General features: G+C 39.3%; 1 protein-coding gene across 8 annotated transcripts in view; it reads left to right on the top strand.

Annotated features, from left to right (window-relative positions):
- Nucleotides 1–13,130, top strand: part of GGNBP2 (gametogenetin binding protein 2) — a 30,697-nt gene continuing 17,567 nt past the window's right edge. For 2 of the 8 annotated variants that reach the window (XM_044745703.2, XM_044745702.2), the window contains exons 1-5: nucleotides 48–229; nucleotides 740–941; nucleotides 8,810–8,890; nucleotides 10,154–10,407; nucleotides 12,555–12,653. In XM_044745703.2, the coding sequence (XP_044601638.1) occupies nucleotides 849–941; nucleotides 8,810–8,890; nucleotides 10,154–10,407; nucleotides 12,555–12,653 (527 nt within the window). In that variant the 5' untranslated portion in view covers nucleotides 48–229; nucleotides 740–848. Of the gene's footprint in view, nucleotides 230–739; nucleotides 942–8,809; nucleotides 8,891–10,153; nucleotides 10,408–12,554; nucleotides 12,654–13,130 lie in introns of all 8 variants that reach the window. The other 6 variants (XM_070482844.1, XM_044745701.2, XM_044745705.2 and 3 more) reach the window with 5 other exon arrangements.

Here is a 13,130-nt window from a genome sequence, read left to right as displayed (position 1 = left end):
GGCCCCTCCCTGCCCCACCCTCCCCACGTCCCCCGCCCTCGCTCCCCCACTCCCCGTGGCGCGAGCGGCTGACTGAATCTGGACAGGAAACGGCATTCGGAGCCGCGCTCCCGCCCAGGCCAGCCCTGACGCTGGCCTCGTCAGCTGGTAACGGGGAGCAGAGGTGGGGGTCAGGGAGGCGACCACGAAAACGGTGAAGGTCAGAACCGAGAGGCCCCCTCCGGGAAGGGTGAGGAAAGGGTCTGAGGCTCCCTCCGCGCACTCCGCAGAGCCGAGGCGGGGTCGACCCCTCCCAGGGGCGGGGTCGCGCTGGGCAACTGCAGCCCAGGGGACTGACTGGGCGGGGCGCGCCGCGGAAGGGGGAGACGGGGTCAGCTATGGGCTGAGGGCTCCCCGGCGGCGGGAAGCGGGCAGTGGGCTGTGGAGCTGAGGCCAGGGCTGGGGTCCCGGAGCCGGGACTCCGTTGACGGGCTGGGGAAGCCCCGGGGCCGGCTGCTCCCTTCCGCCTCTTCTTTGGACCCTGGCTAGAGGCCGGCGGGGGTGGGGGCTGGGGAGGGAGAGCGGCGCGAGGGGGCGGGTCCCGGCGCTGCTCGGCGCTGATTGGCTGAGCGCGTGTGGAATCGGGTGATGGGAAACGCAGCCCGGCTCTCGCGTCCCCTCCTGCTCCTGTCCCTCCCCCCCGTGGCGAATGTGCTGCGCGGCGGCGGGTGCTTACGCTCGCGGGGTTTGGCTGTTGCAGGCAGGAGCTGGGAGGAGGCGGCAGCGGCAGCGGCAGGAGCAGCAGAGGCGGCGGCGGCGGCGGCAGCTGGGAGGAGGTGGTGACGGTGGCAACGGCAGCGTCGGGGACGATGGCGCGACTGGTGGCAGTGTGCAGGGACGGGGAGGAGGAGTTCCCCTTCGAGAGGAGGCAGATTCCCCTCTACATAGACGACACCCTCACGGTGAGCGGGCCGGGCCGGGCCGGGCTCGCCGCTCCCCTGGCAGCTGTTTCCCCTCCTCCCCCTCCCCCAGGCCGAGCGCTGCGCACTGGAGAAAGAGTGTGTTGCAACTCCTAGGCGAGGCCTTTTCTCCGGCAGGCCCCACAAACTCGCCTTTGCAGTGGGTCGCTGGGTAACCTCTGCGGCCCCGTAGCCTGGCGCTCCGTATATGCACTTTGAGCCCGTCTCCCCAGGTTTTCCTTCCTTTGCGAACTCTCTTCCTTTGCCTTTTCCCTTTAGGAGACGCTGCTTTTGCGAAAGCACGCGCCTGGGAGAGGGGTTGAAGGATCTTGGGCGGTTCGGGCCTGTTCCTTACAGAAACCGGCTACCCTCGGGGAGGCTTAATTATCTGGAAATGTCGCAGCTGCACTGTTACCTGTCTGTTTTCTATCTTAATTCTCTAGCTCTCACTACATAAAGCGTGATTACTGAGGGCAGAGTGACATGCTCTTGCACAGTAAAGATTCCACTAAAATGATAAGATTTCGTTGTACATAGTCTCGTATTGCCTAGTACATTGAAACTCTTCGAAATGATCGTGTTACTGGGCCATGACTCTTCAAAATGGGCTTTCTTGGCATTATTCTTTAGTTTACAGGTAGCTTTTTTTTCTTTTTAAGGAAGCAAAATTATTGAATGTGTAGGAGCAGTCTTAAAAGCTGGTTGCTCGTCTTGAGTGTCAAAACCCAGTTCTGGGTAGTATTCTTTTTCAGAGTTGGTGGTAGTAGAGCATTACCAACCCTCTCCCCTGTGTTACTGTAGTATTTCCTTTAAAAGGAAATGGCAGAAATTTGAATTGAATCTGAACAGGAAATGAGTGCAGTTGCTTGCCACTATTTCTTAAGAAATGAAATGAACCTTTTCTGAGTATCTTTTGAAATTTGCATTTTGATGATGCTGAAGCTTTTGATTATACATTTGCCTATTTTGATAAGGTGTAACTAAGTCTCTTCATATCATCACCTTTGGCTTTTTTTGCTTTTCAAAGGCACTTGATCTGTTTTGTTCCTGAATTTTTTTTGCTAATATCTATTGAAGTTTTTTCAAATTTTGTGTAAAATGCAAGTCATGGTAGAGATGCCACTCTATGCCTTTCTGTTTGCCAGTCTCAATTAAGACTTGATTGAGCTGCAGTCCTTTTAAAAGCGTTAGAAGCGCTATTGAAGGACTTAATCTGTTAGAACTTTTTAAGTGAAAGCATCTATAATACCCAAGTGCATTTTCTCCCATGGAAAAAAGTAGAATGATTTGGCCTGACATAAGGTAAATAGAATTTTATTGATGCATTGGAAATTACTGGTATGCTTTGGTTATGGTTTCTGCACTTTTTGCATTAAAAGTATAAGGGACTTGTATTTTAAGTAGATTAAAAAAAAACTAGCATTCTGATCAAATTAGATGATGCATTTGGCAATTTGAAAACTCCTGATACAAGTTCATTTGTTGATATTTTCGTCCTTTTCTCTCCCTCCAACACACACACTTTTTTAGAGCACATAGTTTGGTATCGACCTTTTAAGTTTATTGTCCCAGAATGCCTTTGAAGTTTAAAAAAAAAATTCCTGTGGGTTTGGACATAAGATTACTCTTAAGTATATAATATCCAAACATCGGGGAAATCAACATAAATTTGAGTATTTACAAAATTTTTAAAGATATTTATGATTCTCTCTTTATGCCCTCATAACCACCTTTGCTGTGAATGCAGCATTGGTACAGCTGTTATATAGCACTTTAAAATAGCCAACTTTTGGGGTGTTTTTATACTCTGTTCTCTGTACAATGATAGTAATTTCCAAAATTTTCCATAGAAAAAGATGTAATCTTGCACTGTGATTTATTTTTGTACTTATTTTTCCAGAGAAGTTGGGATTGGACTGAACCTGATGGTTGAGTTTTGCTTTTCTTGTATTGTGGACCTGTGACCAAGGCAAATAAAATTTAGACTTATTTAACTTAAATATTCCAAAATAGCATTTTATTTAGGAAAAGGTTCAGTTTTTCTTTGCTTTGGAAAAGTTTTTATTACTAGGGAATGAGTGGGACTATTTATTGCTTCATCTTGGAACCTGTGCACAATCAGTGAATGCTGGTTAGTGAAAATTCTTGTCAAGAATGTATCATATTTAGGGAAATAGGTGTTTTTCAGAACCTTTCTACCAAATACTACTTAAGAATGCTGAGCTGTTGGGAAAGAGGGAGGGAAGATGGCTGTAGCACAGATGTAAGCTCTGCCCTGATAGTTTGATGGCAGTATATCCCTAAAATTAACATTTGGTTTGGTCTTTGTTCCTAGGGTCCATAGGTAATGCACTGAGGAAACATTGTGTGATCTTTATTTCAAGGACTGTAGTGTTAGAATCTTGTTAGCTCCTAGATGTTAGGTCTTGTTACAACGTTTACAGTCAGTTACAAATGTTTATCATTTTAGTAACAGAAGGTGAAACCTCTAGCCTTGGTTAAACTGGCAATTTTAAGTTGGATTTGTAAAATGAAATCAAGCTTGTGTGTGAGGAAGTAGGTGCCTCTTTTATGTGTTGTATCCACATTGGAAAGACTCGTTACTGGTTTAGTGGGTTGGAATACTTGAGTATAGTGCTGATGTAGGTGTATTTGAGAAAACCCCAAATAAGTAAACTGGTGGAATATTTAGGAAAGTGGAATATTGAGAAAATACTATGTGCTCAAAATGCGGTTGTGTTATTAGAATTGTAAAATAGCAAATGGACAGAATATGGATTTTATTTTAGAGACATCTTTGAATAATTACAATTTTTTAAGTGTGGATTTTTTTGAAAAAAGAATTAATAGACTCAATATATACTCCTTATAAAATAATCTTGAAAAATAACTGCAAAACAAAGAAAACATTATTCTTAATCCTACTTCCCAGAGATAACTAAGGATATAGGAACATTTGGTGCACTTCCGGTTATAGACACACAGATAGATGCAGAGTTGAGGTGTATTGTTTTCTGTAACATTTTTTGCAACGTCTTACTTTTTTTTCACTAAATGTAATATTGAGAACATTTTCACTTGTCATTCTTAAACAGTTTTAATGGCCATGTAAGACTCCCTTGTGTGACATCCCATAATTTAATTATTTTTACTTTGTTGGACATAGAGGTGGTTCTAGTTTTTGCTGTGAACAGTACTATAAGAATATAAATACTGCATAAATCTTTGCAATAAAATTTTCTTCTCCGGCTTTTGGAAGTACAATTACTGGCTCAAAGGATAAGAACCTTTCATAAAGTTCTTGATACATACTGTCAAATTGCTACAATATTTCTAGAACACAGTTTACCCCCCTAATTCAAACCAATCTAAATGGACTAGAACTCATAACAGTTTTTAATTGAGACTTTAAAAAGATAATGGTAGCGGCTGGCCCCATGGCCGAGCGGTTAAGTTCGTGCACTCCTTTGGCAGTCCAGGGTTTTGCCAGTTTGGATCCTGGGTGCTGACCTAGCACCACGCATCAAGCCATGCTGAGGCAGTGTCCCACATGCCACAACTAGAAGGACCCACAACTAAAATATACAACTATGTACTGGGGGGCTTTGGGGAGAAGAAGGAAAATAAAACCTAAAATATATATGTATAAAAAGATAATGGTAGCATATCTACTTGTGGATTAGCTCTTCAGGATTAGTTGAAAGTTTAGTATTTAGTGTTTTCTTTCAACTCTTAATTAAATATTTAATTAATTTTACCAAAGGTAATAGATGTTACAAATAGGCATAAGGGTCAAGAAGTTAAAGTTAAAACTAAAGTGACAGTGACTTTTAATAAATACAAACTTGGCATTGTTGGTTAAAGGTTGTCAGAATGCAGTAAAAACAGATTATTTGTGGTCAGGAGAAACCAGGACAGATCCTTAAGAGTGAAAGTGAGTAGTGGACTCAGTAAACTTTATAAAGCAGTAATTGTGGACCAATGACTTGTTCTATTTTTGGCTAGCTAGGGATAGGCAACCTCATCAAGAAGCCAAACACTAATGAGTCCTCTGTAAAACCACACCTCAAATACTTTACGTGACTGTATTCCTTAGGTAACCCAGAGGTTGAAGATGAAGTCAAGGAAGTGGTTTTAAAGAATGGAGAAAAAATAGTGCTACTATCCTCTTTGCCTTCCCCTTTTTCTATTTTCTCTTCTTATTGTCATCTTTCAATATTAAAGAGTATATAGTGATTGGACAGAAAATAGCAAGGTAAAAAGCCATTGTCCTAAGTGTTTGGAAGGCAAGAAGACAGTAATTTAGTGTGATTGCAGAGTTTCTAACTAGGGTGATAGAGAGTAAGTACAAGAGAAAATTTAGTACTATCCAAGCCAATGAAACTCAGGAAAGACACAGTAATAGACCAGATTCTTGATGTAGTTAGGTGGAAATGAAATAATTTAAAGTGAAGGGTTTTTTTGTTTGTTTAAAAAACTTTTTTTAAGGTGAGGAAGATTGGCCCCAGGCTAACATCTATTGCCAGTCTTCCTCTTTTTTTTCTCCCCAAGGCACCAGTACATAGTTGTATATCCTAGTTGTGAATTCTTCTGTGTAGGATGCCACCACAGCATGGCTTGACGAGTGGTGCATAGGTCTGCACCCAGGATCCAAACCAGCAAACCCCGGGCCACTGAAGTGGAGTGCAGAAACTCAATCACTATGCCACCAGGCCAGCCCCTGGTTTTGGGGGGTTTTTTTTTTGTTTAACATGTTAACCTTGTTTGTCAACTCTTAAAAAGGATTCCTGGTGGCATAGTGGTTAAGTTAGTGTGCTCTGCTTCTGCAACCTGGGGTTTGCAGGTTTGGATCTCTGGTGTGGACTTGGCACTACTCGTCAGGCCATGCTGTGGTGGCATCTCACATAAAATAGAGGAAGATTGGCGCAGATGTTAGCTCAGCAGCAGTATTCCTCAAGCAAAAAGAAGATTGATGGCAGATGTTAGCCCAAAGCCAATCTTTCTCACAGGAGGGAAAAAAAAGGATTCCTAAGGCAGGTGTTATCCATTAAATTATACACACACACACACACATACATATACACACACACATTTTTTTATGTTCTTTGACTTCTGCTTTAGTTATTAAAACAATAAAACGTAGCTGATCAGAGTAAAAATAGTTCGCTTATACAGAGTCAGAATTTAGGATTTCACCAGACTGGAGAGATCTTGACTTGGTTAAATAAGCAACATTCTTTGAATGTGTCTTAAATTGATAGCTTTGATCTTAAAATAGTACAGGTAATTGTCTTAAATTTTTTTATAGTGGCAACTGATATGTGGTGAAAAGGTGTATATTTGTATCAAGCAAGTGAAACTGCAAATCAAATTGTTAGTTGCTTAAATGATAGATTTGGAGTGACCTGCAGTGTTCTATTGAATTACATGGTTTTAAAAGTTTATGCTACACCTTTTTTATGACCTGACAGTTAAATTTCTTTGTGTTTTAAGCCATGTGGTGATTCTAGAAAATATAATATGAGTTATTAACTATTAGCTATTTTTATTCTTTTATCAGTTTTGACTGGCCAGGACTTCTTTTTTTTTTTTTAAAGATTTTATTTTTCCCTTTTCTTCCCAAAGCCCCCCAGTACATAGTTGTATATATTTTAGTTGTGGGTCCTTCTAGCTGTAGCATGTGGCATGCTGCCTCAGCATGGCTTCATGAGCGGTGCCATGTCTGTGCCCAGGATTCGAACTGGTGAAACCCTGGGCTGCCGACGCAGAGTGCGCCAGCTTAACCACTCGGCCATGGTGCCAGCCCATGGCCAGGACTTCTAATACTGGGATTATTAATTTTTTTTTTAATTTGAGTAGACTCTGTTAAATATGATAAATACAATGAGCAATATGGATTATTAGATATTTTGCTCATTTATTTCAGTCATCTTCCCCAGTTCTTTTAGAGCTACTTAGTTATTAAAGTAATATAGTGACTGGTTTTACTTTGTACTGTTGGTAAAGTTAATAAATGAAAGTGCTTAGAACAATGCCTAGTATATATGAAGCTACATTAAATGTCTTTATTATAATTATTACCACCACTCTTTGGAGATATTAATAAGAAGACTGTGAGAGGGAAAACTAGAGAGAAGTCGATGGGCCTCAAAATTGGATAATTGATATTTGAAACTGTGAGATTTGGACATATAGTCTGTATGTATAGAAAAAGAAACTTGCAGAACAGTAAAAGCTATTGAGATGGAAGCATGTCTCTGAACATAGGATAATGAATATAGAATTGGAAGCAAGGAACACTAACTTTCCCCCCGATAAGTAGTATACGTGCATTGTAATAAATTTGGGAAAGATAGGAACACATGAAAAAGTCATCTATCTTTTCACTGCCTGGAGATAGGCACATCTAATATATATTTTCTTTAAGAAAATATACACATAAAAAATTTGAATCATTGTGCATGCAGATTTTGGTTCTGTTAAGTCCTTTGGATTGTTGAGTCTGTGTTTGCATCATTGTCCATCCTTAGCATCCACTTGTCTCTCTTCTTCACATATCCCGTGTCCTTCCCTTACCCAATCAAGACAAGATCTTATACCTATTGCTTACTCTTGCCTTAGTTGTTCAGTCCTCAGTTTACTGTTAGAACAAGCGTGTTTTAAGGCTCTCATTTCTAATGTGGAGGGAAAAGAATGGTCACCTTCATTAAGGAAACAGATCTTTGTGATGCTGGTTGGTGAAGGGAGGAATCTTTTTAGGGTTATGTTCAACTGGGTGGGGTTTTTTAGTTTTTGGTTTTACCTCCAACGGGTCTCTTTATCCTGACTTCAGTCTTTGGGTGTGGAGGAGTTTGTGGCCCTTGTCATCTGGAAATAGAAGTTTGTCCTAGCACAGTATGTTTGATACCTTTAACAATGTTTTAGTTAAGATATCAATGTGTTACTTTATTTCGTTGTTTTGAAAGCATACTTTTTTCTCATGTTTTAACATCTCTGAAATTGGGATGCTTCTTTCATTGGTGACGTCTTACAGTTATAATGACTCTTTTCTTAGTGGTACTTAACTATGGTACTTCTTAAAGTCGGTGTCACAGATCAGTAAAATGTGCTAATTACTAATTCCTCATCTGACATCCTGAAATATCCTTAAGCTTTATATCCTCCTTCCTCTAGTGGTGAATATTGATAATTGAATAAATATCTCAGTATATCCTTTTTGTTCATAATTAAAGCAAACATTTACTATGTGCCAGGTTACTGTTCTGAGTGCTTCATATATATATATATAGGTATGTGTGTGTATATAATGCATATGAAGTCATTACATATATGATCCATATATACATATATATGGATCATTTATGTTGTAAGATTTACTGTATTCCACAATTACGAGGAATAACTAAAAATATGAGGGTATTTAATGTAAAATATCAGATTATTTCACTTATTAAATGCTATTTTTGGCCACTCCAAAAGACACTTTTAAATATAATTTAATCCTTACAACCCACTCTGTGAGAGAGATTAAAAGTTATTACTTAATCTCGTTTTACAAATGAGGAAGCTGAAAATCAGACAGGTTAAGTAATTTACCCAGAGTTATAAGTGGCAGAGCTGGGGTTTGAACTCATGTCTGCCTGACTTCATTGTCCTTGTGCCTAATGACTATACCATCTCTGGCTTTAGAAACTTGTATAACCTGGATTTTTTTTTTCCGTACCTTTTTTTGGTGGGGGTGAGATGGAGTGGGGAAGGGGGAGCAAATCTGGTTTTGGGGGTCTATTTCTGTCCTAAGAGTTTATAAAATAGTCTGTATCATGTGTTCAAAGAAGAAAAAATAATTGATTTTTATTCTTTTGCATATTAAGATGGTGATGGAATTTCCTGACAATGTGTTAAATCTCGATGGGCATCAAAATAATGGTGCACAACTAAAGCAGTTCATTCAGGTAATAGTTTTAAAAATCCATCTTTTAAACGGTGTGTGTCTGTGTTTTAGAGAGTCATTTAAAATTTCTGCTATAAGTATTAATTTCATTTTACATAGGGCTCTCTAAGTCTTAAGATTGCACTGAAATTGCTTTCTTTTACTATTGCTACAGCGAATGTATTTATGTACCTTTCATGTAAAAGAGATTTGGAGGTGTTATGTTATCATTTGACATGTCCGTAAGGCTTTAATTTCACTAGGCCATCTTTTCCTGTTTTTTAAAGCTGGCATGTACAACTTTTCATTGAGAATTTGTTGGTTTTCTTCTGTAGTAATTGTTTTGTTCAAGTAAAAAAAAATAATCTTGTATTGTGAACTTTCTGATTTTTATTTCATTCATAAGCAGTATGATACTTTATAAATACACTATATATAATCAAGGTAATAGAAGGTAAATTATTACTTTGCTTAAGAATTCTATTTCTACTTTTGGAGAAAACTTTGAGTGAAAGGTTAATGGTAAATGTGAGAAAATCCTTCTTGGGAGTTATCTTACTTTCCCATCTGTTTTGGTAAAGCTGGAGGCATTACTTGTAACTGTAATTCTGTCCAGGTAGAATTTACTTACTAGAATTTTGCCCATTTCTCTACAGCTGTGGTTCTCAGTCATTTTTTTACCTTGTCATAACCAACAGATAACATTCATATGCACCAGCATATTAGTTACTCACTGCAGGCTCCTGTATAGGTAAGATAGGCCTTGTTCTCTTCCACTAATCCATGACACACCTGTCCGTACCTCCAGGTTGAGAATTGCTGCTCTACATGATCACCATCCTAACTTGACTCCTGTAGCTAAACATAGTGTGTTGTTAAAAGTTGAGAAGAAGACATGGTAAAGCTGCATTGTGTCTTTATTCTTTTTTCTTTTCTTTCTTTCCTTTTTTATTTTAAGTGAAAGTACAAAACTTAATACTCACTGAACAAGCACTAACTTTCCAGATGCAGGGCTTCTTTTTGCTAAGCTGGGACACATACTGCTTAGCCCTGGCGTCCTAAGCGGAGTTTTTTATACTCTAGATTCTAGAACGGGGGTTTGTGGAGCAAACTCAGTACAGCATGGACAAGGCCGACTACCTTGCCTTTCTGACTCAGTTGCAGATAGAGATGGCAAACCCTACCCAGGTTGTACTTACTGCACAAGGATAGGAACCAGAGGTAGAAGTGAAAGAGTAATTTTATGTCTTAAGGACTCTTCTTCATTTTTCTCTCTTTCTCTCAGCGACATAGTATGCTTAAGCAGCAGGATCTAAGTATTGCCATGGTGGTGACATCACGTGAAGTCTTGAGTGCACTTTCTCAGCTTGTCCCGTGTGTTGGTTGTCGTCGCAGTGTGGAGCGCCTCTTTTCCCAGCTTGTAGAGTCTGGAAATCCTGCCCTTGAACCTCTGACAGTAGGGCCCAAGGGAGTCCTGTCTGTAACTCGAAGCTGCATGACTGATGCAAAGAAGCTTTATACATTATTTTATGTACATGGGTAAGTATAATCAATTAGGAAAAAATGGGTTTGTTAAATTTTTAAACTTGATGACAGTGGTAATTTTTTTCCTAAATTTGGTCGGGGCAAAGCTTGAGTTCAAATTCAACAATTTTATTGAGTAAATTCTATGTGCCAGTGACTGTAAAGTTTCTGTTCTCATGTGGGGAGAGGCAGGCAGTAGGCAAATATATAGTTTATCAGATATGATAAATTACAAAGAAAAATCAGTAAGGGAGATAGAGAATGAGTGGGTAGAATTAATATGGGGGGTCGTCAGGGAAGGGCTTTTTGATAAAATGACACTGAACGTAGATTTGAATGAAGTAAGTGAATGAACCATGTAGATATCTGGGGGAGGCAGAGAAGGAGCAGCAAGTCTAAAGGTTCAGAGGTTGGAGTTTTCCTGGCATGTTTGAAGAACAGCAAGGAAGCTATTGTGGCTAGATCCAGATGAATGAAGGGAACAGTAATAAGAGATGAGGTCAGAGGAGTAAGAAAAGGCCCAGTTGTATAGTGCCACCCTGAGGTCTCTCTCTTTTTTTTTTTTTTTTTTTTTTTTTTACTCTGAATGAGACGGGACGATTTGGGAAGGTTTTGAGCAGAGGAGTGACATGGTCTGACTTGAAATGTGGCTTACTTTGATCTCTGTGTTGAGAATAAATGGAAGGTGGTGGAAGGGCAGAGAAACAGAGGCGGTTTAATAATCCATGCAAGAGATAATGGTAACCAGTATGGTGGCTACAGAGATTATGAAAAATGGATGGATCCTGGATATATTTTGAGGAATGAGCCAACAGGATTTTTGGATAAATTCCATGTGGAGGAGGGCATCAAGGATGATTCCCAGATTTACGGTCTAAAGAACAGGACAGATGGTTTCCATTTACTCAGATGGGTAAGACTGGGAGGGGCAATTTTACAGAGCTCGCTTTGGGACATGTTAAGTTTGAGATACCAATCGGGCATCTAAGTAGAGTGCGGAAAGGTCTGGCCTAGAGATATAAACATTTGTGTCATCTGCATATATGTATTGTGTTTAAACTATAGTCATATGTCACTTAACAATGGGGATATGTTCTCTTCTGAGAAATGTGTCTTTAGGCCATTTCATCGTTGTGTGAACATCATAGAGTGTACTTTACACACACCTAGATGGTATAGCCTACTTACGTACTTAGACTATCTGCTACTAATCTTATGGGATCACTGTTACATATGTGGTCTGTCGTTGACTGAAATGTTGTTATGCAGTGCTTGACTGTATTTATATGTAATATATAAATTTTCCTTATATATAATTTAAACCCATGAGATGAAATATGATCACCAAAGAGTGAGTATAAATAGGAAAAGAGAAGAGGTTCAAAGACCAAACCCTAGGGCTTTCCTATTTAGAGGTGGTGGTAGAGACTTTGGATTTACACTCTGCCTGAGAAAAGAAGCCTTGGAGGGTTTTTGAACAGAGGAATAACATAATGTGATTTTTGTTTTGAAAAGATCTCTCCAGCTGTGAAGCCTGGAGTGTAAAGGCAAAGGGTGGAAGCAAGGAGACCATTTGGGAGGCCAGCTATTGCAATTGAGGAAGCTAGAGAAGGGAGTTGGGTAAGAGTGGTAATGGTGAAGGTGATGAGAAGTGATTTGATTCTGGATATATTTGGAAGTTAGAGTTGATAGGTTGCTGATTGGTTGGATGTAGAGTGTGGATATTAGCTGTACATATTTCTGTATTTGCATAAAATTTCTGTTGATGGCCCCTTATCAAGGATAGTGTGTATTTAGATAATGTTTGGACAAGGGAAGATGGCTGAGAGTTAGATAGCAATCAGTTTTAAAATATTTGAGTGCCAGGCGCATTGCTAGATACAGGGTGGTTGCAAGGATGAATGAGACAAATGCAGTCTGGGGGAAAGAGTATGTTGAATAGAGCATGTCTCTTTCAGCATTTTGACAGACTGGCAATTGAATGGGAAGACAAGTGTACAGACTTTCTTGGGTTAGAATTTGTTTGATGAGAAATTTTCAAAGTAAGGGATGTGTCTATAGTACTTTAAATACACTTCTCCTAAAGGCATTAAATAGAGATTTTGAAAATTCTAAAGAAAAATGAATATTAATCAAACCTTTAATGGTTTATTTTTAATTAGGTCCAAACTAAATGACATGATAGATGCTATTCCAAAAAGTAAAAAGAACAAGAGATGTCAGTTGCACTCCTTAGATACGCACAAACCAAAACCTTTGGGGTAAGTAGAATTGAATGTCAAGATGCTTTGTCGTTGTTAAGATTATAAATGTTCATCGTATTTAGTAAAAAGATAAACAATTAGTTTTATTTCATTAATTGGTTACACTATACCTTAGGTCAAAATAAATGTCTCCCTGTTCTGTAGGCCTTTTTTGCATGGAGACTATATAGAGTCTCAATTAGGTTTTATTTTACTTTTTTAAGTTTTTTTTCTTACATTATGTTTCAGAAGAAGAAGGTTGAGATCTTTGTGGAAATTTATGTAGCCAACATTAAGCTTTTCAAAGTAGTGATGTTCTCTGAGCTATATAATAGTCATAATGTATAAATTATTTTTCTTGTCTCTAGGTCTCTTTAATAATTTATCAAGTATTTAAAAAAGTCTTGAATCAGTTATAGCAATGTGTATTTATGTAACTAATTTGCAGTTTTCCTCTTGGTTAAAGTGCTACAATGCCCAAGGCTGCTTCTGCCA

Source organism: Equus asinus, chromosome 13 (genome assembly GCF_041296235.1).
Source record: "Equus asinus isolate D_3611 breed Donkey chromosome 13, EquAss-T2T_v2, whole genome shotgun sequence".
NCBI lineage: Eukaryota > Metazoa > Chordata > Mammalia > Perissodactyla > Equidae > Equus > Equus asinus.
This window is presented reverse-complemented; position numbering and strand designations above follow the sequence as displayed.